Consider the following 24,230-nt stretch of genomic DNA (forward strand, 5'->3'; position numbering starts at 1 on the left):
CTTTGCCTTGGCCGGCAGGTAATCGATGGCGTCTGCTTTCTAGTCTCCTATTTTTAGATAGTTTAAATCTATTTTTAAATTCTGCTCTTTTTTCCGTGGAGACGACGAAGCGTAAAAATGTGTCAGCTCATTCAAAGTATTGGCTGGGCCACCGCGTACGATGCCGTCCAAAGCAATAAACAGACTATGAGCATCATAACTTTGCACAAGCATTTATTTTTAGGCAGACCATTTGACTCCATCTTCGCTTCATAGAAAAGCAAGTGATAGTTTCATACCTATTATTAGAAGATTTCGTGTCTTAATATCTCTAAGATGCCTATTTTTAGAGAATGCTGTGTCTTTGCCTCATCACTACACCGAATGAAGCAACACTGTGATACGTTTCTGAACGACCTTTCGCCACTGTTTTTGCTTAGTACTGAATAGAATCTCAGAAGTATAAGTAAAGCACCAGATCAACCCATTTCGAAAAAAATGAAGAAGGCCAGAACCACGTTGCTACATGACAAACATGGCACTCCATTTCTCCACAGAGGAAGTCCTATCGATGCAGGCAACTCTCCGACATGTCCGCTCCGAGCTGGACTGTCTTTCATACGCTGTCAACGAGAATGTAGCCCGACTGCAGCAGCTTTGGGGCTATTTCGAGCTTAGAATCAGAGAAATGGATCGTAAACTGGTACGCGTTATTTCTGTGTCCCGTACGTGGCTGACCCGGTTCGGAAAATACAGCACGAGCCTACTCCCCAAACTCCGATAACTCCAACGCCTCCAAAAAGGCCATGGGAGAAATCTGCCCACGCCGCGGAGCCCCATGGCGGTGCAGTCTCGCAGAAACCAAAGGCAAAGGACGGGAAATAATCGCTTTTATCATAAGTTCAACAAGGGAACGAAAGCTGATGGCGACTGAAAGGCACAGTTTGAAGGAAGATATCAAGTCGTTTAGCTGGCTAGTATTTCAGAAATTACAGTTACAGTATTTTTTGGCCCGAGACGCATAAATCTTACAGTGCCTCTTCTGTAGGAGAGTCCTTCGAACCCTCGCGATAGCAATTGCCTTAACGACGACCAACTAGGACAGCAACAGTTGCCTGACCTAGAGAAAAGCTGCCTCTCCGTTGATATCTTTCTAACAAAAACAAATTGACATACAGTGTAAGAGCAGAAGTAGAGTGGTGGTAATAGTAGTAATAGTAGTAATAGTAGTAATAGTAGTAATAGTAGTAATAGTAGTAATAGTAGTAATAGTAGTAATAGTAGTAAATAGTAGTTAGTAATAGTAGTAATAGTAGTAGTAATAGTAGTAGTACCGGTGACGGTTTAAAGATGTGCGAGTTATACTTGGCGGATCAGCATGCCACCATTGTGAGAAGCGCGCGTGAAGCACACTAAATATCTCCATTACTTCGTGACCCAAAGTCTCCTTCTATAGTAGCAGCTGCGCGCCAAGCAGACAGGAATGTCTTCTACACGACTTTTCAGTCTTGCTGAAGCGGCTGCTGTCAGCGGAGAGCAACATGTGCTGCATTCGCAAGGCCAGCGAATAAACAGCACAATAGTTTCGAGCGTGCAGGGTAGCCTGGATATTGCTCCGTGCGTCGCTCAACGGAATTACTGTGTGGATCTGCGTCTGACCAATAATTAGTTGTGAACTGGAGTAAAATAGCTGCTGTGCAGAATTTAATCCAGCTCCATCCACATGATTGGCCAGCTTCAATCTACTTGCGCACTGTCTCTGTGTCAAGCCAACATCACGGAGCAGCCGGTACCTTGAGCATGAATTCGCGGCATCGACATCCACCAATACAACGATCGCTGGCCCCACAAGCTGCCACTGCAAGTTCTATCAGCTTTTGTTTTTCGACAAGGTGCAGCTATGGCATCGTCATCATGGCGCTGTTAAATATCCGAGCCATGCTGAAACAGCTTCGGGATTCTTTTGACAGCTTCGAATCCCGCCCGCTCTCTCATAGCGAGTCCGAAACTCTCCGTGACATCGAGCAGAAGCTGCGGCAGATCTCGCACCTTTTTACCAATCTTGGCGATAGCCAAACATGCCACGCAACTGGTGGGCAAACCGTGGAGACCGCCGTAATCTCGGAAGCCGCCATAGACGCACAACTGACGCCCTCAGTATCCCCTGCTCCCTTGAGGCTGTCTCAAACGTCGGCTATTGAGGGCGTCAGGCCTTCAAGAGCTTGCTCTCCGCCTCGCGCGCCTGTCAACGAGAAGGATCAAGTTTATAGCCCATGCACCACAATCCCGGTAATACCTTGCTCCGTGGCAGAATGGAAAGACTTTCCTCGTGTTCTCAAACGCGCATGTGCCCTTGGTGCAAAGAATATTGGCGCATGCAAGGCAACACTGGATGTATCTGGACTGTGGCGTGAACGCCAGAGGGATGCTGTCCGCTGCATTGGATATGGCACGGAGCAGCAAGCGAGTGGAGTTTACAAAATCGTCATGAAAGAGACTCGACAAAAGCTGCTGTGGTCGGAAGGGCCCATGGCTGACGTCGGTTCGATCATGGAAGAGCAAATGAGCCGGCTGAATAATGACGATGGATTGTCTGGCGTGTTCTACAGAACCGATGTACAGGTCAAAACGGCGACCCAACGCAAAGCTATAGGGCTGGCTGATGAGAGTTTGCTTTGGCCGCTACGAGGAAACATGCTAGAGGAGACTGCACATGCCATCGATGGCATTCACACACCATATTTTTATCAGTCAGGACCTGCTCCCGGAGCCGTGTTTGCGATGCATGTCGAGGATGCCAAACTCTGCTCAGTCAACATACTCTATAAGGGTCGAAAGATTTGGATCGTCATCCCACCACGATCTCGAGAACGGCTCGAGCAACGCTTACGGGAGGATAACCCGGACGCCCGCTGCTGCTCTCAGTTTGTGCGACATCTCAGTGTTTTCGTACCGTTGTATAAGCTCAAGGCATGGGACGTTGACTTCAGCATCGTCGATCAACGAGCGGGTGAGGCGGTGATAACGTTTGAAGATACATACCACGAAGGGTTCAGTGTTGGATCTTCCGCTGCTGAGGCCATTAATTATGCCGCCAAAGACTGGAATACGGAGAAGTACACATTCTGCAGTCGTGGTTGCCCTGGCCCTTGGATTGATGCGAGTTTTCTTACGGTGCCTGTCCCTGCAGCGCGCGAGAGCGCATCGGGTGGTCCTTGCCAGGTAATTTCGGAGCACAACCGTGCTCCTCGACCGAGGCGGCAGCCCGTACTTTCAGACAGCGCATCAACTCGCGTTCAAGATACCCCAGGCCACCTGCCCTGTTCTGATAAACACCCATGCTTATACACCGGCATAGATAGGGTGTATCAACAAGCGCTAGAAGATGTGGTTGCCATACAACAACAACAGAAGGCGAGAATCCTGCAGTTGATTATGCAATCCTCCCCGAATTTCGAAAACCCTGTTGTTGAGCAGCGTCCATCAGAGACTCAGAAAGTGATAGCTCGGATCGTCCACTCTCGCCGTCGTATCTCAGGATGTTACCTCTCTTTACGACATGACTACATGAAACTCGCGTCAATATATGTCAGGGAAGTCAGCCGCATCAAGGACGGAAAGCGCATTCAAATGGACAGGCAACGACGGCTAGCAAACCAAGGTGTCAGATCAGGGAAGGGGAGAGGCAAAGAGCCAAAAACGCTCGCCCTCGAGTTAATGCTGGGAAACCCGCCACACATGTCTAAGTCAGATCTCGAGCGTTGCATCAAATGGGGTGATTGCTTGACCAAACTTTGCGCCAAACTGGGCCGCCAATGCCTCGGAACATTTCCTACAGCTGTCTGTGTTGAGCTGACTGCCAACTTTTCAACCGGACTCTCACATTTTCCAGAGCTTGCAAGACCTATCACGCCTGAGGAGTAAGTATCCCGTGAAGCAACGATTTCTTCGCTGACGCGGAGAAGATATCATGATCTTTCCGAAGTGAAATTAGAGTATTTTGTGAAATGGTATTCAATACTCAAGCCAGAGCTCCAGAGCTCTTGAATTCGAATGAAGTAGAGCGGGTTGTGACCAGGGCATATTCGGACAACGCCATCTTGCGATTATGATCCGACAGCGCTCATGCCTAACACGTGAGATGCTCATCAAGTATCGGCTTAGCCAATCGGCGATCTTCCATCCGCCGCTATCGATGAGTCGTCTGCGTGGGCCTCAGTGGTATTGTTTCCCATTGGACTAACGTTAGTGCTGGACTTCTTGGCATCGACCTGCTATACCCTACGGGGCGTTTGCCTACCAGCTTGACAGCTGAAGCCGGATACGCCAACGGACGCCTATGGATTCAGCTTGATACGTGTGCCCACAAAGCAAAGACATGATTTGGATTCTGATAAACGGATAATGGTATTTTCATTTACGGTTCGTGCGAGAGCGGTATATTTATAGCGTGTTTGTCACTTCTAATGTAAATTATCATCGCCCTCATAAGCAAAACCTGCAAAGCACTATGGCCCTTCGACCTCCTAGCTTGCCTATGACGGCATTCATCGCATTTCTCATCGTTCTGGCCCTCGTCGAGGCTCCTCTGTCGGAATGTTCCACTTTACCCGAACCCCGTCTAGTCATATACGTCCAAACCACCCACCAAGTTGACGGAAGCCCAATTTCCATTCTACCGCTGATTGAAGAGCCTGGCATCACAGCGACGCATCTTATCATCGCTGCTTTCCATATAAACGAGGACTCCGAAATTCATCTGAACGACCACGATCCAAACGATCCAACATTCGCAACCCTTTGGTCGGAGGTCGAGTTGATCAAGGCCGCTGGTGTCAAGGTGATGGGGATGGTTGGAGGCGCCGCCCCTGGCTCCTTTACCACAGCCACGCTGGACGGCGATGACTCTGTGTTTGAGAAATATTATCAGCAGCTTTACAAAGTGGTCCAGGAGTATCAACTGGAGGGCTTAGACCTTGATGTTGAAGAGTCCATGTCGCTAGACGGGGCCACTCGGCTCATTCGACGGTTGCGAAGCGATTTCGGGAGTGACTTCATCATAACTCTAGCCCCAGTCGCTTCAGCCCTCCTGGATCACGGGAATCTCAGTGGCTTCAGTTATTCAGCTCTAGAGGCTACTGTTGGCACTGATATTGCGTTTTACAACACGCAGTTTTACAGCGGGTTCGGGACAATGTCTACCCCCGACGATTACCGAAACTTGATCGCGGCTGGCTGGAAGCCACAAAAGATCGTGATTGGGCAACTGACATCGCCAGACAAAGGCTACGGCTTCATCCCGCTGTCAGAACTTACGTATACAATTGATAATCTCCGTGCAAGGTATAAAGAAATTGGCGGCATAATGGGCTGGGAGTACTACAGTAGCAGCCCGGGAGGCGTGGACCAACCTTGGCAGTGGGCACAACTTGTCACTCCTATACTCCAGCAGCGTGGCAGTCACTGTGCAAAGGGATAAGAAATATACGGCAATTCAGATTCAATGGCGATTGTTTGCCTGTGTCAGAATGATTTTTGTACCATTTTCTAGCCAGCATGGTTGATGGGCTTGCTCGATGCCGAAGCTCCTTCACTATACACTTGTCATAACCTTCAACCGAGCTGTCACAGCACTTAGAAGATCGGCGCCCTGCGTTTCTAGCTTACTCTCGGCGTCTAGAGACAGTCGTAATTGGGTGAGCTGACATACCGTGAAATCGCAACTACTGCGATGGTGAGAGCAAGGCAAAGAACAAAAGACGCTACAATGCTGGCACCTCTACACATACACCTTGTATCTAAATACGCTGAGCCGTGATAGCTATGAACGGCCGCAGCGCTCACCACTTGATAGTACGTAAGAATTGGGTATAAAGTGCCTCCTTAAGTGACCTAACAGTATGCACGTCAGAGCTGTTACAGACGACCGCTTTTCAGCTGATGATTAGTAGACAGAAATATAGTCACACGTTTTCATTAATTATATATATATTTTCCAACTAAATTAGTCAATATCAAATAATAATTGATATTGCCGTCTTACGTAAATGCTAGTGGCCAGCAGAAGGACCTGTCTATTCGCAACAGTCAGTCCTTGGTTAACAAGTCAGCAATCACCTGAACGCAGGTCGATGGGTAAGCTAACGATCTTGAGATTGTCATATATGGGGGAAATGAATTGAGACTAGCTACATCAAAAACAAAATAAAGCAAATGACCAAGATTATGCGTCCTTCGAGGTCTTTTTCTTCTTTGACTGTCGCTTGTTGTTTCGCAAGGCTCGACGGAATTCCGCTTTCAAATCAGTGACGGATGCCTCTATAGCATCTAGGCGACGTTCCGTCACTGGGTCTGGCGATGGATAGGAAATGGTTGCAGTTCCAATCTGAAACGAATTAAAAGGAAATCGATGCTCAGATGCACTGGGTGCATTTGTACTCGGCGGGGTCGTACTTGGAGGCGCTGTGGTCGGCGCGTTTGTAGTAGGCGCCTTTGCCCGAGCGTTCAATGACGGGCCGACAGTGCTTTGGGGCTCGAAGGCGGCTGACGGGCACCTGTCATCGCTTGTCGGCGTTCCTTGGTTGGCACCATCGGCAGGGACTGCGCCTTTCCCGTTATAGGGCTTTGTGGGCCAAGGCTCTCTCCCAGCAGACATGTTAAGATAGGCAGGATTGAAGGTTTAAAAACGACGATTAATATAGCAGAAATGTGAACTGTGACCGAAAAATGAAAAAGTCCGAGGCCGGCTCGGCGAAGTGCGAGAACAGTCTAATTATAAACCGCTCACGGCGATGCGCCCGTTGTACCCTGGCGTGTTGGTGGCGTCGCGCAGGCAGTCACGGTTACAGTGACAGGCCCATGGCTGCTGGATGCCATTGGCTCACCAAGAGTGGCTGGCGGCAGGATCGAGGCTAGACTGACGGAGCTTCTGCCTGTATCAACCTCCGTACTCGCGCTGCTCGAGACTATCGCTGTGGCGGCGACCCCTGTCTGTAACTCAGTCGTTCGTTGGCTCTAAAGTGTCTCGGTCTGGGGCTTCGGCCCGGGGGCTCCGGAGAGGGTGTACTGACCGTGCTGGAGATTGGTGTGGATTGGGGGCTTTGCGTGCTCAACTTGCTTGTTGGACTCAAGGAGCGCCCGCTGGCTTCGATTAGAACAGCGCTGGACGTACCGACGGAAGCCGTTGGACCAGCGCTACCGTTGAACGGAGCTGAGCTAGCCGTGCCTGTTGATACTGCTACAGAGTTGCCAATTGGAGCACTCTGGCCCGTTGACGTGCCCGTTGAAGTGCCCGTTGGAGTGCCCGTTGAAGTGCCCGTTGAAGTGCCCGTTGAAGTGCCCGTTGAAGTGCCCGTTGCCGAGGATGATGTCTGCGTCAGAAGTGTTGTAGGGCTGGGATAAGAGCATTGGATAACACCAGTCTGTTGGACGGGGGTGCTTTCAAGATTCGCTGTTCCGTTGGCCAAGGACACATGAACGCAGGTTGCTGCGGTATCTCCTGCGCAATCCCTGTCATGCCCCGTCAGCTAGGCTCGAGCATTGTTTGTTTTCTCTTTCCTCCCTACCATGTAATAAATGCGTCCCCGTTGGGAACTCCTTTTGGGACCGTGATGGTTGCTGTCTCCACACCCGCACAACCTAAGGAGCTAAACGACCAAGTGATTGGCAAGTACGTGGTGTCGCTGAAGGCGAGCTCCGCCAGACAACGCCGAGTAGAGGTAGCAGTTACTTTCGCCGTCAGTTCGGAGCCTGCCGCCACATTTAGCACTGGGTCCCAGAGGCAGATCGCGGGCGTTGCCTGGGAGGCTGCAACGGTGGCGAAGGCCATAACGATAGTAGCTAAGGTGGTCTGAAACATGATTTTTTTTGGTGTAGAGGAAAAGACTGAGAATAGAATCAGACTCAGTAAGCCGTATAAGTACTTTTTACGAAACTATCTACTTATCGTTTTACAGCTTGATATTACTGCTTCTCAAACTGAGAGGTGTGAAAGTGTGATTATGTTTCCAGGGTATGGTTCTTTGGTATCCGAAAGTTGCCCTCAGGAACTGATTTCTAGCATCTGCACTTAAGCGCCTGCGGACGATGTCACGGTAGGCCTTATTTTCTATTTAAGGTGTCGATTGCCGGTACAGACTTCATTGTCTCTCCACAAACCTACTGCATCATTGATCTACCCATTGGTCAAGCACTATGGCATCTAACGACTACGCATTTTTCTTGAACGACGATGGTTTCATGAACTCGATGTTCCCTGAGCCCAACCATCAAAATTGCAATGCTGCGTAAGTTAGTATCCTAGGTGCTCCGGTATGCTCACTAAAAACTCTCAACAGCCTTGCGGCTGTAGAAGCAAAGTTGATGGAAAAAATTGCGCAGCTGCAGCAGCAGTTAGCAGCACAAGCAGAAAGGCTGCTGAAGCAGGAAGAGCGCATGGCCCTGCAGGAACACCGCATCGCAAAACAAGAAGAGCGCATGGCAAAACAAGAAGAGCACAATGTGAATATGCGCCTTACAGACAACATTTCGAGCGTCGAATCCAGCGGCGACTTCAGTGATCGCTCAGATACCACAAGTCTTACTGAAGACGACAGTAGCAACGGGGAGGAAGACGTCATGGAGGTCAACCCTCCACCATACTACGGTTGGAACAGACAGTGTTAGCCGCCAGGGCGACGCAGCTTGCACTGGTAATCTTGTTCTTGGGTTCTGTTTGTACTAGTACTATATATTTCACGTTTCTCTCATACACATGCTTCAACATATTCCATTCCGTTCTGCATCGTCTTCAACTAATTCCTATCGTACCTGAGCTATCAACAATAATGTCAACCGACAAGCCACTGCCTGCGATACCAGGGCTCCTGGCCTACGTACGTGGCCGCAAGCCAAAAAGCCAATCATCTTCGATATACAGCCAACATTCACCGACCCTAGAAATCTCGCAACAGGCTCGTCAAGATATCCCACCAGAACGTCCCCCCCGACCGGCCTATGGTCTCTTCGACGATGGCGACGCCTTCGAGTCCACGACAGAGTGCATTGCCCTACGTGCGCAACTACAAGACCTAGAAGCGAAGAATGCGCTACTACTCAAGCAGATCGATGATATACGAACAGAGAATCGCTGTTTAAGGAGAGCAGTGGGCCACAACAACGGCTGGCAGTCAGCGGCGGAGGAATGTCAGAAAACGCTCAAAGACATAATGGGATTTGTGGTTCTGGCGGTTTCAGAGAACCGTAAAAAACTGAAGGAGGCTCGAGCAGACATAGAGGGGGCATAGTTTGGGTGTTCGTATGATAGTGGCCAGGCCGGCGACACCTGTAGACAGCAGCCACCTCTACCATGGAAATGACAAGTCATTTTTTTCTCACATGTACTACAACACGTCTGAATGAAGTAACAATTCTCGGAAAGCAATTCATCACGCTCAATAAACGAAGGATGATCAACTGTAACGTTGTTAAGGCTGCTCTCGTTTGCTATTGGTCGTCCCAGCTAGTCGGTAACCAATCGGTGAACTCTCGGTCTTAAAAAAGCGCGGTGCAATAAACGAAAAGAAAAAGCCACAACTGAGCTGATTTAGTTCTAGACCATATGAGGTGGTATTCTCCCGATAGCATATGCTACACCCGAACGGAGGAGTTGCGCCCTCTATGCAACCCTGCCAAAACACCCCAACGCAAGGCGATGGCAGTCCGCCGATTGGGGCTTCTGGCCTCAAGCGGCCCTAAACGTCGCGACCTAGAAAAGCGCTTGCTCTTGTCTAACTTCTTCCCAAAGCATTGTATGGGAGGTGTTGAGCCGATTGGATCGGCTCGAGCCGACCTCTGAGCAACGTGCAGGCTATATCTCTCCCTTTCTAGCAGCGTAAGATAACTATCTCCGCCTTCTCAAATTTGTATCTATGCTCCATAACATGAATATGCCTTTTGCCTCACGCAGCATCTTGCACTTTGTTCCATGTCTTCCCATTGTTCGCAGATCCTATATGCTATCCTGAACGACGATGCCGCCCTTGTTCGAATCCAAGTACGACAAAATGCCTTCCATATTATTCCTGCGGACTCATGGATGATATATGAAGCTTGTCTGAAAGGGCCAAGCATGATAACCGCCCTCGCCAGCGCTCCGAATATCGACATGAACCCCGAATTACCTGGCCAAGAGGGCGATCGAGTGCTACACATGCTTTTACATACGCCTCCAAAGTGCTTTGCCTATGATAAGGCGGAAACGATCATAGAATTTCTGAACATTGGAATCAGCCCTTTCATTCCTGGACGTCGCGGAAATACAGTCATCCACATTCTCTCTGGAGACGGAGCACTGGCGCAAGATCCATTGGGGCATAAACTTCTACAAAATCTTTTGTCGAACAATTCATCGTCAGAAAGCCTTGATGTGCTTATAGACCGGCGAAACTTCGCTCTCAGTACACCTTTGATCGTTGCGGCCCAGGCCAATAATCTCCCGCAGCTCCAACTTCTTCTCGAGTGCGGGGCTGATCCGAATCTGCGCGGAGAATTTGGGCGGACAGCTCTATACTTCGCAGTTGCGCGTAATTTCATTGGAATAGCCAAATTATTGTTGAATTTTGGTGCAAAGATTGGATCTGATATTGTAGCGCTGTCGCCCCAAATGGAAGCTGCCTTGAGAAACTGATGCAATTAGATAGTTCAGAGAAGTTAAACGAAGCTCAATACACAAAATTGACTCTATAGCATAGCTTGACTGGTGCGCCCATTCTCCGTACCAGTGTTTCCAGACATGGGCGCTTGGATCAGAATTCCAATATGGCATGGCGCCGACAAGTCTCAACTGCCCGAATAGTGAGATGATTGAGGCACACTGAGAACTAACTCAGCGTGATTCAATCGGATGTAATTCCGCGACCAATTTGTCTGGTACCCTGCCGATTGCAATGGTACATAGCCGATTGGTCAAAGAAACTGCGGATTCTAAAGACGCACAGTCAACTGGGCTGCGGCTATATTGATGCTGGAGGTGTGCAGCCGATTGGTTCGGAGCATACCGATTTGAAGGCAAAACGCCGATTGGTCCAACATCTCGCCGAATATCGGGGTACATAGCCAGTCTGTTTGACAATAGAGTGATGATAAAGGTACTGAGCCGATTGGTTTATCGGTTCCCTGGCTGGTAATAGGTTACCGGTATGATTGTGCGTTTAGTAGAGCAAGAAAAATACAGGAGACATTCATCTCGCTTAAATTCCTGGGCCCATTGGCTCCGTGACTTGGGAGGGATGGTATGAGTTGCCATTTATGAGTCACAAGACCACGGACGAGGCATGCAGTGGCACCAAGGTCGGGACGTTACCCAGTCTTCTTGACCAGTATATAGGGAGAGAGACCACCGCTCTGGGGCAACAAGTAATTGCCACCAGCCATATCAGCGCCGCAATGTCTGACACCTCGAGCCCAGCAACGACGGGGAGCCAAAGCGTGTCCTTACCGTCAACCCCCATTACCCCATTGACTCCGCCTCCTAATGCAGATGGGATGTTTGATAGACGTTGGCCACGGCCCACCATTTTCCATCTTGCTTTACCAGCCTCTTGTGGATGTCATGAAAATTTCATGCAGGCCACGATGGAACTTCGACGATGTCTCCAGATATTGGCTGCCAGGACAAAGAGACTAGAGGACTGTGTGTTATAAACTCGCTATTGACTATCAAAACTGTACTGAAATTCTCTTCTAGCGCGTTGCAACTGTGGTAACGTCGGTAGTAACACGGAAACCTGCGTGTCGAGCCGACTGTCTCAGATGGACATAGAGCCGAGTGTTGGCTCGAAGACAAATTCTGGGAGCAGTTGAAATGTTAAACTAGTCATTAAGAACGCGATAAAATTCAATTCCTTACCTCTGTCAATGCTTTCATCCGTCTTCACCAGAACAAAGTGGCATTCGTGCAAGCTGTTGCCATACAGTTTCGGTGCCGGCACCAAAGTGCGAGAGTCGAGGCTGAATAGACCCCAATCATTTTGAAAGGCAGTCATGTGTGCCTGCCGATGTTGCAACACCCTTTGAACAATGTTTTGGATAGTTGGCTCGAGGTTCTGCATCTTTTCATCGCTGACACGATCTCGCTGAGGGCACAGCTTGCTTGCCCTTCCAGACATCGGGTGGAATCGCAACGACACGATTTCTATATCGCCAGTAAAGAAACCCAGCCGCGCGAATATACCGCCAGGTTTATGATACGAAACAGTCCATTCCTCCATGACAACTTCTTTGCTGGAGGTAGCGCAGAGAAGCGAGATTGTTAAGAGTGCGAATTTAAGAGTAAGTCACAACAATAATCTTTCGAGTCTAGAACTTAATTCCTGTTTACACACTCCCTGTTATCATATTTAGCTATAAGAACATAGGAAATCATTATCAAATCGTGAAATTTGGCTTCTTATTCCACAATATCTGAACATAATGTCGCTTGAAGAATTCCCTGGGCGATAGATCGAAACTTAGCAATCAACATTCTCTGTCTCTTATTTTGACGTGCCAGTCCAACTTTCTTGCGCTTATATCTCTTTAGCTCTCTTTTTAGCTGTAAAACATCGCTCATCGAATTTGTAGGTTGCCCATTCGAAATAATGACTGTGCCGCCACTGTTTGTATCGCGTTTCTGTGATCGAGAGACGGCTCGAAAAGTTTTTCCAACTCCGTGGCAAAGTTCCATGAGCGGGCCGATAGAAAGTTTGCTTAAGTGTTTTTGGAACAGTTTTGGTTCAAAGAGGCTCTCTTTGCCCTCAAGTGCCTCCCAAGCATAAGAGTCGTCATTCTGAGGTAGCAGCCTAACATCACCTGGTTCGACGTTTATTCCCAGTTGACTCCCTGTGAAGTGTTAGTTGATCCCGTCGCAGACTTCGCCCGTTGTAACTAGTACTTAGATGCTCGGCTAGCTTCAACCTGCAGCGGGCTCTCCACTCGGTGCGCTCGATATTGCTTGTTTTTGCCATGACTTGCTTTGCCAGAACCATGGTAAATGTGATTCGAAGAGCATGGCTTACATGCCGATTTAAATTTCTACAAACCATCGGAACACGTTTTTCGTTTCAGCAATATGGTTATGTGTTCAAGCTATCCCTAGTACGACAGGCCTTGAACGAGCCCTGACCGTCTTAGCCGCCGGGTGTGGTTTATTATTATTTTATTTTTAGGGGGCATTGCACCAATCATCCGAGCGCTCACACTCCAGCGGCTAGCTAACCCCTTATATTTTCTTCCATACTCTTTTTACATCAGTTTCGCTGACTTTGCTTTGCAGCTGAGGCCTTAGAAGCGAAGTCGATATACAAATCGTAGTATTAAGATCTGCTGGAACAGTATCGTAACTACCCACGGCCACCTCTAGACAGGCCGAGGGACTCTCCGAGGCGAGATCCTTCCACCACAGTAACACGAAGCTCCACTGTTTAAAGATGGACAATTCTCATTCGTTGGCTGGTGAGCCAATCGGTCAACTGCCTTTTGTCTGCACCCCACTTCGGCTGAGACCGATCCTATCAAATGCTCTCATCATATGCAACGGACAAGCTGGCGGCTGGCTAACTGGGCGGAAACTAGTCTTGCCATAAGCCTGATGAGCCATACTAAAGCCGCATATATTCTATCTAAACTGTCGCAGCTATTATATTCGTGTTTCGGAAAATACGAGCGTTCACAGCGATTGCCATGCCTGTCGAAATTTCACCACCAATCTCTACGCTGTCGGGTGCAACTGCGCCATCTGATGCAGCGGAGGCGAGTCATCATGTTTTAACGCCCCAATCTCTTTCTCCTTCTACTATGAATGTTCCAGAGGGGTACTTCCATAAAACCCTTCTTAAGGATGGTGTTCACCTTAACAGTGAATCTAAGAACAAGAACAAAGAGGAAGAAGACCAGCCAGACGTCACGTACATCGCCCCAACCACTCCTTGCCAACCAGCCCTGAGAAGCCGTCCGGTTTCTATCGAGGACTTACTTATTCCACAGCAACCGACGCACTTGGAACAGAGAGCCCTCTATTTCAACAGGCAATCTAATCGAGATTGTTTAGCATCAAGCATTCATGCTGAGGTGAAGCTTGGTGCCAAGAAGCGCCAGCGGAGGTTCACCACCCGAACAAAGACAGGCTGTTTCACCTGCCGTAAGCGAAAGAAGAAATGTGACGAGGCAAAGCCAATATGTGCGTGCTATTATCACTCTTGCTACTTTAGTCACTAACTTGCGGTAGGCTACAACTGTGCAAGAGGCAATTTCCATTGTGCAGGATATTCTGTGCCGAGCGTTCGAGAAAGACGTACTACTACGATTCAACCTCTCCATGATGAGTTTTCGAACGGCAAATTCAACAATCTTCAAGGCGACATGCTCCGCCCCATCAAGCGCTCTGTTACTACCGATCATCAGGTTGTAGCGCAAATGGCCCTCTCTCATGTGGCTGCGGAACAACATAGTCGCCTGAATGGTATGCCAGTTTCGCAAACGAGGTCTACAGAGAAAGAGAAGATGCTTGCCGGTTATGAATATTACCAGTATGACCGAGAGCTAAGCCTCGAGCGTGATCGTGCCGCAATGTCTTGTCGGCTTTTCAACTCGGTTATAAAAACAGGAGTTTCTATCGAAGAACATACTCGTCACTTTCTCGATTCAATACGAGTGGGCGACTTTACTTCAACTTCTCAGCTACCAGCTTATAGAGACGTTCGCAGTCTACCATCAAAAGTTGCTGTCGAGGCCCCTTTCCATTGTGATTATGGATATAACATTATTCTTGGCATGAACGTTACAATCAGACGTAACTGTGCCTTCAATGATGCGGGGCGTATCCATATAGGTGACAACAGTGTCATTGGCCCCAGTGTAAGCATTTATACCGAAGAGATGTCTACGGACCCCAGACACCGCCAAGCTTACCGGAGCATGTCATTCAGCAAGGGAGTTATCATTGATTCAGATTGTTGGATTGGAGGAAGTGTGACGGTTATGCCCGGTAAGATCATTGGAAAGGGTGCTACTGTTATGGCTGGCTCAGTTGTTGCTGAAGTTCGTGGAGTCCTGTTCTTCCCGTCGGAACCAATGCTAACAGTCTAGATAGGATGTTCCTCCTTTTGTTGTGGCTGCGGGGAACCCGGCCCGTGTTTTGTATAGCGTTGTCCCCCTATGAGCCAATTTGTATACTTTCCCGTTATAGACTATGCAAGACAAGGCGAAAAACACATTCTTTGGAGCCAAAGAAGAAAACAACGCCAGCTAAGCACTGATCGCTCTAGTGATAGACATGTCAAACAAGCCACTCGATTTCGACCCAAAACGTTTCACGCTTCTCTGTCACTGACAGTCACATATGCTTTTCATGTATACTTCATATTGTACAGTACTATCGTTTCAGAAAATTGCATTTTTTAGATTAGCATCCTGAAAATCTCACGGCGTCCTCCTCAGTACAGGGGGATAGACCTTGTCCTACAAGCTTTTTAGTTTCCCGTTGTGGCCCAATTCTTATACCCACCTATCAGATCCATTGAGGGGATCGGGAATGCTGCTTCATCTGTAGAGCAATACTCATAGTGCTTATTTTTCCACCGGACGAGTATCTAGACGTCGGCGCTGTACCGGCGGCTGAGTTTGGTCACACCTCTGGAGCGTGCGAAAGACGGCTTTCACCAGGTTATCGCTAGTCCTATCACGCCTCTTGGGTACAGTCAGGTTCAGGTTCAGCGTCCAGTTGGATCCATGAAATGACCAACTGATCGATCTGAACTAGCAATCGGCTGGTACAACGTACCCTGAAGGGCTAGCCCCAACAACTAGCCTAGATCTCACTTTCAGCGCAAACCAGCATTACTTGGCATATACCAGTACAGTATTCATACAACCAGGCCTAGACACTGTTAAAAAAAAAGTATTGTATAAATATTACAGTAAAATCCGAAACATGCATATTCAGCTGGCTACTAGCATCAGATGTCGCAGGTGCGCTGACGTTGTTAGCTCGCCTGACTTGTTGTCTTATATTTTACCCTCCATCGGCAGCCAGGTTGCTAGTTAAGTGGTGGCGTGTTACTTAAGGGCTAAAGGTGGAAGATCTTCAGCGTGTCTCGACAGTGGCACACGACCAACTGATCGATCGGAACTAGCAATCGGCTAGTACAGCGTACCCTGAAGGGCTAGCCCTAACAACTAGCTAGATCTCACCAGCATTACTTGGCATATACGAGTATAGTTAATACAACCAGGCCTAGACACTGTAAAAAAAAGGGTTGTATAAATATTACAGTAAAATCCGAAGCATGCATATTCAGCTGGCTACTAGCATCAGATGTCGCAGGTGCACTAACGTTGTCAGCCCGCCTGACTTATTGTCTTATATTTTAGACTCTAAATACCATACGGCGGGGTTGGCTTGACAGTACAGTAGTCGTGGCCTATGTGCAGTATGACGAGGTCTATCAACCGAAAAGAAGAAAGAAAAACTATATAAACAAATAGTACCGCCACACTACTTTACACTTTTGACTTCTCTCTATCTGTCAAAGCCTGCCACTTCGCACCTAAAGACACTGCTTTCCATTATACCTATTAAGACATGAAGACTTTTGCCCTCCTCCTTCTTGCCTCAGCCTTAGCCCAGGCCATGCCATCTGAACAAAACTCGGCCGCTATTCTCGAACGACAGAACGACAATTGCTGCAGGCGAGAGCCATGCTTCTTGGGTTGCTTTCAAGGAGGCGTCTTTCGTGTACGTGCTTTATAATGAATTAGCTTTTATATAGCAGTGTTGCTGACTTATCTTATCTTCACTAGTACTGCTGTTAAAAGCAAATATTAGACCGCACTCGAGGCATTCGTGCCTAATCTATATACTCATAAGCATTATGTCTTACACGCAACCCATCACCGCCGTCTCTAAGGAAGGGGCTGGTTGTTCCCAATATACTATTCGCGAGATTGACTCTGTAGCTCTCATCCTCTGGGACACTCTACACAAGAATGGTGTCGATGTACTTTCTGAGCGCGGTGCCATCACGCGCTTTGCAATTGACGAATTGTGTGTGTGGGTATTTTCCGAATTCTTGGTCCCAGTTTGGTGGGATAGTTCCTCCATCGTTGAAAGGGTATGAGTAATTGCTTTGATATAGTTAAAAACTTGTATAAGCGCCATGGCAATCCTCGCGTTTTCTTACTCTTGCTTGCAAAGCTCTGGATCCCTTGTGTACTGCTCACTTAGCACCCACTCGTGAACATCCACAAACAGCGTTTCCTTGGCCTGCACAGCCTCGAGATGCTTTACGGAGAACTTTTGCGCAGCCTATAATCGTACACAAAGGCCGCGCTCTCCTTTCCATCCAGGCCTGTCCTGATGCCTCCTCCTTCCGGTTTGAGCTTCAGGGTGTGATGACTGGCGTAAAATCAGTCTTTCTCGCTTGCGTATCATCGCTCGCGTCTCGGAAGTTTCGAACATTGTCCGTGAATCGTAGATCGGCGCACTAATACCTCTGGTGCAGCTGTTTTCTTTTCCAGATAGGTTCTAAAATGTTCCAGGTGGGTTCTTCGACGGCCGATTCCTCCAAATATTCAACCGCTTTCTCATTGCCAGCTTTTTTTAGTATGAAGCTCGTTTCAATATTTATTGTTATGCTCTGTTCATAAAACAGACGTTCCTCGCCGTGGATGCTCCTAATCTCTTCAAATTGCTGCTGGTGCTGACGTTCGGTATCGGCCTTCCAAGGGCGAAGCCACCTGGGATAAAATCGACCGTTGACTGAGGTTGCGAGGCCGGTAGAGCTCTTCGACGCGTCAGCGAGCTTGAGGTTTTGGTAAGGGTGGAATGGCAGTTGTGCAAGTACTTTTCAAGTCGTTTTTTGGTTTTTACGTCGCTCGCTTCCTCTCGTGCCTTTGCTTCCTCTCACGCTTTTGCGTCTTCCTTTTCGCCTCTCTCGTTCTCGTCTTGTGCCTTTGCTTGCTGCAGCTGCCTCACGAATTCTTCTTTCAGACATCGTGATTATAGTAAGAGCCGGATCAGAGGACCGCACAGGATGGATTTAACGGGAGGACACATTGCTGTAAAATCCTCTAACATCCTGCCGCTTAACCGGGCTTCGCAGCGATGACTTCTGGTGATACTCCTCAGGGGAGCTCCTCTGATCCTTTTCAAGCACTAGTGTCGATTCTCTTCCACTTTGGTCTTTCTTTTCATATTTCAGCTGTTGGAGCTATCGTCTCGACGTCGCCATGCGTATCGCGAAACTGCCGCTCCGTCCAATCAAAAACTTTATCTTACTTAAAACCACTACTCAAGAAGCGCAACGGAAGAGTCGGCGAAGGTAAGCGTAATTAGGCCTATCCTTAAATCCCAGTTATTAAGGATAGATAACATATATTACAAACTCCCTAGGGAGTCATTCATAAAGCTTTACCGCCGGTAGGTTTAGCCTTTTCTGTTTAATTAAATCATTCTTGTCTTCCTCACTCACGGCTTTGAGGCCCTGCCAGGGCGACGAGCCACGCATAAAGTACAGCGAAATGCTAGCGACTCTAAGCCATCCACAAGTAGCGGGAGTAAGGCCGCCAGAGAATGCACCTCGTCTATTATGATTATTCAGACTCGCGTATCACCTGGTACCACTACACGGCCAGCCCTGTAGGGTTTGAATACGCTCTGTCATGTAAAATTCCTTAGCCAAACCGAAATCAATAGGGTATAATATGTTCCCTTTAGTCCCAGTTCCCAGGAGAAAATTGTCTGGCTAGATATCACGATGTAGATGTTGAGTAATATATTCTTAGATGGCGGTTCGGGGCTTGGGGCTTTAACCTGCAACTTGGCTTCTACGATTGACGAAAAGATAGCTTGTAATTTACTAGAATATACATCTTCACTTGGACATCTTCTATCATTATCGCTAATGAGGTATTAAAGCGATTACACTATACCTTCAACAGCGCCGCCAGGGTGAGGAATCAATCCACGAAATCCACTGGTTGACCAATATATTGACCTCAACACGCGTCAACGTCAACCCACGACTTGAATTGTTACATAATCAACCAATCCACGGTGCTGCGCATTTTGATGGACGATATGGATGGATTGACCAGTCGTCCAGCATCGCGAGAAACGGAAGCTCTGCTGCAGGGTAAGAGGCCAACCTAAGTCGCTCGCTGGGGCCGACGTAACACTAGTTGTCGGCACTATCCACCCACTACAGTACGGCGGGCGCGCCTTGTCGCGTCCTGCGACGCGTCGCCATTTTAGGCCACCTGCAACACGAGGCGACTGGCAGCTGAAACATGGCCGAGCCAGTAACTACCAACATCGAACCTAAAACACCAGCTAGCGATGATACCCCGCACGATGCTTTACTGCTCCCGAGGCTTGCCCTTCTAGACGCGGGAAAAATTCCTTTGACATCCTGGACGCCATCCTCAGATGAGGAGCAGCGCATATTCCGCGTCTGGAAGGGCTTCACACTAGCCGAACGAACCAAGGATACGGTGTCTTGGATATGGGACTACGGCGTTGAGATTCAATCAGAAGCGTCCAGGCGATGGATCTGCATGCCGTGCGTGCGCCAAAAAGCATCATCACCACAGTCATACGAATCAAGAGGCACACAGAATGCCGAGCACCACCTCTGGAAGTCTCACGGCTACTGGGATCCGTCAGGACGACGACGAACGCCACTGCAGACGAAAGAGGGAAGGAAAGCCTTCGCATCGATCACAGACCTCATGGGCCTCAAACGTTTGGAGCCTAACGACCAGGCCCTGGCGAACAACCTAATCCGACGATTCGATCAAGCCGAGTTCCAGAAGCTGGTGGTGAACTGGATAGTAGAGAGCCAGCAGTCATTCAGGCAGGTCGAACATCCACGTCTGCGACAAATATTCGAATACCTGAATCCTGCGGTGCGTATCAAGGATGCGCATGTTACTGCTAAGACTATCCAGAGCTTGGCTATTCAGCAGTTCGAGCGCCATCGCGATGCCGTTCAGCATGCATTGAGGAGGTCTCCGGGCCAGATACATATCGCTTTCGATGGCGCGAGGACCAGAAACCGTCACGCATTATACGGCGTGACGGCTGTCTTCCGAGATGAGGACAACCAACTCCGAAAGCTTGTCCTGGGCATTCCGGAGCTGGTGGAACGACACTCCGGCGAGAATATCGCTGCTGAGATCCTTGACATTATTCGCTCCTTCGGCATCGAGGACAAAGTGGGTTACTTCACCCTCGACAATGCAGCGAACAACGACACGGCGATGCGCGAGATCGCGCAAGAGTTGCACTTCGATCCGGTGCGACGGCGCGTTCGATGCGTTGGCCACATTCTCAATCTCGTCGTCAAGTCCCTTCTGTTTGGAAAAGATGTCGAGGCGTTTGAGGACACCGTCGCGAAGGGCGAAGCACTGGCAAGGGCAGCGCACGACACGTGGATGCGGAGAGGCCCCGTCGGCAAAGCTCACAACTTTGCCATTTGGGTCCATCGGTCGGATGTTCTGACGCAGTTGCTTCGCCAAATCCAACAAGACTCGTATGCGGCAGCTGACGACGCCGAAGTTGGGAAGCAACGGCCAGTCGACGTGGTTATTGACAACGATACCAGATGGCTATCCCAATACTACATGATCAAGCGGCTGTTGCGACTGCAGCCTTTCTATGAAGAGTTCATTGCTAAAGCAAAGAGAATCTTCCGAGATGGCCGGAGAGGAGAGGTAGGCCGGAGGTTTCCTCCTTGTCTTGAGGAGTCAAGCTTCCTCACCGAGAACGATTGGGCGGTGCTCAGGACTTTTGACGAGATCCTCTCGGACTTCCACGTGGTTGTACAAGCGCTCCAGGGCGATGGGCAGCCGCGTTGTCGCGCCTCCGGCATACGAGAGACCTTCGGTTCGATGACTGACGTGCTAGAGGCATTTGAGTTCCTTCTGAGCAAGCTGGAAGACGCAAAGTCGCAGATCGAGACGCATCCCGAGCCGGAGCATTTTGGCATTAACGTCAATCTTGGCTGGATGAAGCTGGACAAGTACTATAATACCTTGAGAGACACGCCGGTCTACTACGCTGCCGCTGCTTTGCATCCTGGGCTGCGATGGACTTATTTTGACGAGATTTGGGGCCGGCACCACCCGGAATGGGTTGAAGAAGCGAAGCAGATTGTGCAGCAGCTCTGGAGCAATGAATATAGTAACCTGCAAATCACAGTCGCATCCACTGCCGATGGGCCAGCGCTAAAAAAGCAGAAGACTGTGCTGTCCTCATTTGATAGGTACCGTAATAGACACCGGCAAAGCAATGCACCCACTGCCGGAGCAGATGAATACGCACGCTGGCAAGCTAGCATGTCGGAGCTGGACAGAGATGTGGCTGACCCGGTGGAGTATTGGCACCTGAAGAGATTCGAGTATCCTAAGCTGTCTCGAATGGCACTTGATGTGATGACAGTGCCGGCCATGAGCGCAGAGTGCGAGAGGCTGTTCTCGGCAGCAGGGCTAATGGTTACTCCGCTGCGGAACAGGATGGATGCAGGAACAATTGGACTTATCCAAACCTTACGCTCGTGGCTACGCGCGGGAATAATCAAGGATGTTGACAATATACTGCTGGACAGGGCTGTATCAATGGGGCTTGGGGAGGATTGCTCAACGGAGGAGTTTCGAGGATGAGGCGGGGTAAGGGGGTTTCACGATAGCTTCAAAATTACTCAATTAGGAAATCGATGTGGAGACGACATGGGTCCTCAATATTGTGGCCATCAACCCACGAGAAGGCTTCGTGGACTCAACCCACGACAGCGCTGCTGAGTAAGCTGTCAATTCCATCCACGACAAGCACTCGTGGACGTGGGTGGATTGATTCCTCACCCTGAGCGCCGCCGATGTCGCTCCCTACTGTTACCTACTCCGTCTTTGACCGTGTCAGGCGAACTTGACTAGAAGTAGAGCGCTTTCGTATAATTCTGCAGGAATTCGTAACTATCACTCCTGAAATCATCCTTGTTCTCATAGTTTTTAAACACAGTCGTCCTCTGACGTCCACTTTGGCCACTTGAGGTATGGCGTTTTGCCACCATTTGGGTCAAGATTGTATAGGATGTTCAGAAAATACGCCCTGGTAGACCGCGCAGGATTCGCGACGCCGTCGAACATCATCTACACATCATCCCCGTGTGGTGTGCCCCAGTACGGCACCACGCCTTTGGCGATGGAGCTGATGGACGACCAGAGTGGCTTCTACGCATAAACGTGCAGTCGTACCCGCTAAGTGGCCCGGCAACAGAGCGCGTCGCGCGCACATGCTCTCACTAGTTGCCCCTGGAATACTCTCCCTGCTATCATCCTCCAACTGTAGCAATCGCGCCAAATGGCATATTTCTGTCAAAATCGATGCCCGTCAGCGGGATCACGATGATGCTGGCTTAATGTGCCCGCGGTGGCCGCCGCGAGCGCGTCGCGCCAACAACTGTTGTCGCCTGGTCTTTGTACGGGGACCAGCGGGAGCCCTGCTGTCAGTGGCATATATCGCCCAAAGCAAAGGAAGTGACGTGTGTTCAACATGTAGCGTGAACTACTCGGGCTGGATACTGTAGAGAGCGGCCAGGCTTATACACTTACGCAGCGATACTTACGCTTATTGATCTTCCGAATAGTAGAAGTTAGCAATGCGTACGTACACCCTGTAGGATCTACAGAGGGTTACAATTTTGCCTAATATGGAGTGGATTTACCCGAAGCGCGTGCAGAAAGAGCTGTTGGTTCGGGGGGTTAGGCTTCCTATCCTTTGCTGGTTTAATCTGAAGAATTCTGTATTATATAAACCGCAGTGGGCTCCTTTTTTTATCTATAGCGCTCTACAATGGAACGTAAAACAGGCCACCCGGACCTTCTTAACCTTAGTACGTAGTATAATTAAAAGTCAATTATTTATTTAAATATTATTTTATAATGCTTAGCATCCCAGTCCTCTTCGTAAAACTAAAGTCGGTACTGTAGCTTCGTGGAGTAATGCCCCTGCAATGCTCCTTGGGAGCGCCGGCCAGGAAATTCTATGCTAAAAAGTTTATGTATCTTTTCCCATGTGAGCGTTGGATCAGCTTTTAATTTCTTAAGAAGTTGATCCTCGTCGGGGGCGAATTTGATTCGTGCGCGGCGGATTTTATTCGCTCGACAGCTCATTCCTGGTTTTCGTGGTTGGGCATTCTTCGACTTGCAGGCACTTTCTTCTTCGTCCGTGGAGGGCAGGTCCAAACTTTCGTAATCCTCGCGGTTGCTGACTGGCCGCAGCTCGATGACGATTTGTTGGCGCGTAGGCGGTCTCGAAACGCATAGTGGCTGCTCTACAGATTGAGTGCAATCTGTCCCAGTGTGGTGCTCCCATTCCATTTCGACTATCGGTTCCAGAGGATGGGTGGTCTTTTCGCTCTTCATGTAATCCGTGTCAACCGGGGTTGGAAGAAGATAATAAGGTGCTCTGGCGTTACTGGTAACCATTGTGACCTCATCTTCGTAGTTCTGTCCCGATGATCCAAGTTGCGAAGGTGGTCTCTCTTTTCGAGGCAATGTCAAGTCATCGTCAGGGTATGGTTGCTCCGATCCAGTAAATAGAGGTGGAGGTGTTGCAGGTAACGATATCCATTCGTCCATAAGCCTTTCCATAATGTCATCTGAGTTTTCTGACCACTCTAGAGGCGGTGTGCAACGATCTAATGTTCGTGTATCGAGGCTCATTTCCAACAACCCGTCATGTGAAGTCAACTCTGCCATTTTTGCTGTTGCTTCCGGGTCATGAGCGGGCGAGAAGGCGCCGCAGTGATCAAGCATTCCGAGGCTTTTGACGCTCTGGTCGCGGCTCAGGTCAGACGAAAGCTTGTCCATTGACTTATCATACTCAACCGCCATTGCCCCACCAACTTTTACTCGGCGAAATTGGTAGCCATGAGCATCATGCAGATGGTTGCGTCCGGATTCCTTGCTTTGTGAGACAAAGTTGCAATGTGAGCAAGTCCAGTGCCAGCCGTGAGATTGATCAATGTGGTCAAGTGCTTTCACGTCCCTGTCCCAGTATCTCAATCGCTCGCCTGCTGCCAACCCATCAGACTGCGCGCAGAGAAAGCAGAACGCGGGACGGACCAAAGTGTGCCGGTAAGTTAAAGAGCCGCAGTGAACCAGGGAGTTCGACAAATGTCTCTGACAATCTTGCTCCCACTCCGTTGGGGTGTAAAACTCGTCGCAAAAGTAGCAAA

The 24,230-nt window shown here is 49.1% G+C and overlaps 6 protein-coding genes across 6 annotated transcripts; 5 read left to right on the plus strand and 1 right to left on the minus strand.

The window, feature by feature from the left end:
• Positions 1-1,893: 1,893 nt before the first annotated feature.
• Positions 1,894-3,903, plus strand: ISF_09733 (Transcription factor jumonji/aspartyl beta-hydroxylase; the record flags this gene model as incomplete). The annotated part of the gene is made up of 1 exon (XM_018853334.1): positions 1,894-3,903. One exon carries the CDS (start codon positions 1,894-1,896, stop codon positions 3,901-3,903), a length of 2,010 nt encoding a protein of 669 aa, XP_018699483.1.
• A 586-nt stretch (positions 3,904-4,489) lies between these two features.
• ISF_09734 (endo-N-acetyl-beta-D-glucosaminidase precursor) lies at positions 4,490-5,458 on the plus strand (the record flags this gene model as incomplete). Its single annotated transcript, XM_018853335.1, has 1 exon — positions 4,490-5,458. One exon carries the CDS (start codon positions 4,490-4,492, stop codon positions 5,456-5,458), a length of 969 nt encoding a protein of 322 aa, XP_018699484.1.
• Positions 5,459-6,993: 1,535 nt separating this feature from the next.
• ISF_09735 (hypothetical protein) lies at positions 6,994-7,386 on the minus strand (the record flags this gene model as incomplete). Its single annotated transcript, XM_018853336.1, has 2 exons — positions 6,994-7,119; positions 7,255-7,386. The coding sequence occupies 2 exons, from the start codon at positions 7,384-7,386 to the stop codon at positions 6,994-6,996; spliced, it is 258 nt and encodes an 85-aa protein (XP_018699485.1).
• Positions 7,387-8,172: 786 nt separating this feature from the next.
• Positions 8,173-8,643, plus strand: ISF_09736 (hypothetical protein; the record flags this gene model as incomplete). The annotated part of the gene is made up of 2 exons (XM_018853337.1): positions 8,173-8,264; positions 8,316-8,643. 2 exons carry the CDS (start codon positions 8,173-8,175, stop codon positions 8,641-8,643), a joined length of 420 nt encoding a protein of 139 aa, XP_018699486.1.
• Positions 8,644-13,677: 5,034 nt separating this feature from the next.
• ISF_09737 (C6 zinc finger domain-containing protein) lies at positions 13,678-15,081 on the plus strand (the record flags this gene model as incomplete). The annotated part of the gene is made up of 2 exons (XM_018853338.1): positions 13,678-14,173; positions 14,222-15,081. 2 exons carry the CDS (start codon positions 13,678-13,680, stop codon positions 15,079-15,081), a joined length of 1,356 nt encoding a protein of 451 aa, XP_018699487.1.
• A 4,200-nt stretch (positions 15,082-19,281) lies between these two features.
• Positions 19,282-22,231, plus strand: ISF_09738 (Ribonuclease H-like protein; the record flags this gene model as incomplete). Its single annotated transcript, XM_018853339.1, has 2 exons — positions 19,282-21,175; positions 22,107-22,231. 2 exons carry the CDS (start codon positions 19,282-19,284, stop codon positions 22,229-22,231), a joined length of 2,019 nt encoding a protein of 672 aa, XP_018699488.1.
• Positions 22,232-24,230: the final 1,999 nt, after the last annotated feature.

The sequence above is a fragment of the Cordyceps fumosorosea genome (genome assembly GCF_001636725.1).
Source record: "Cordyceps fumosorosea ARSEF 2679 chromosome Unknown scaffold_67, whole genome shotgun sequence".
NCBI classification, from domain to species: domain Eukaryota; kingdom Fungi; phylum Ascomycota; class Sordariomycetes; order Hypocreales; family Cordycipitaceae; genus Cordyceps; species Cordyceps fumosorosea.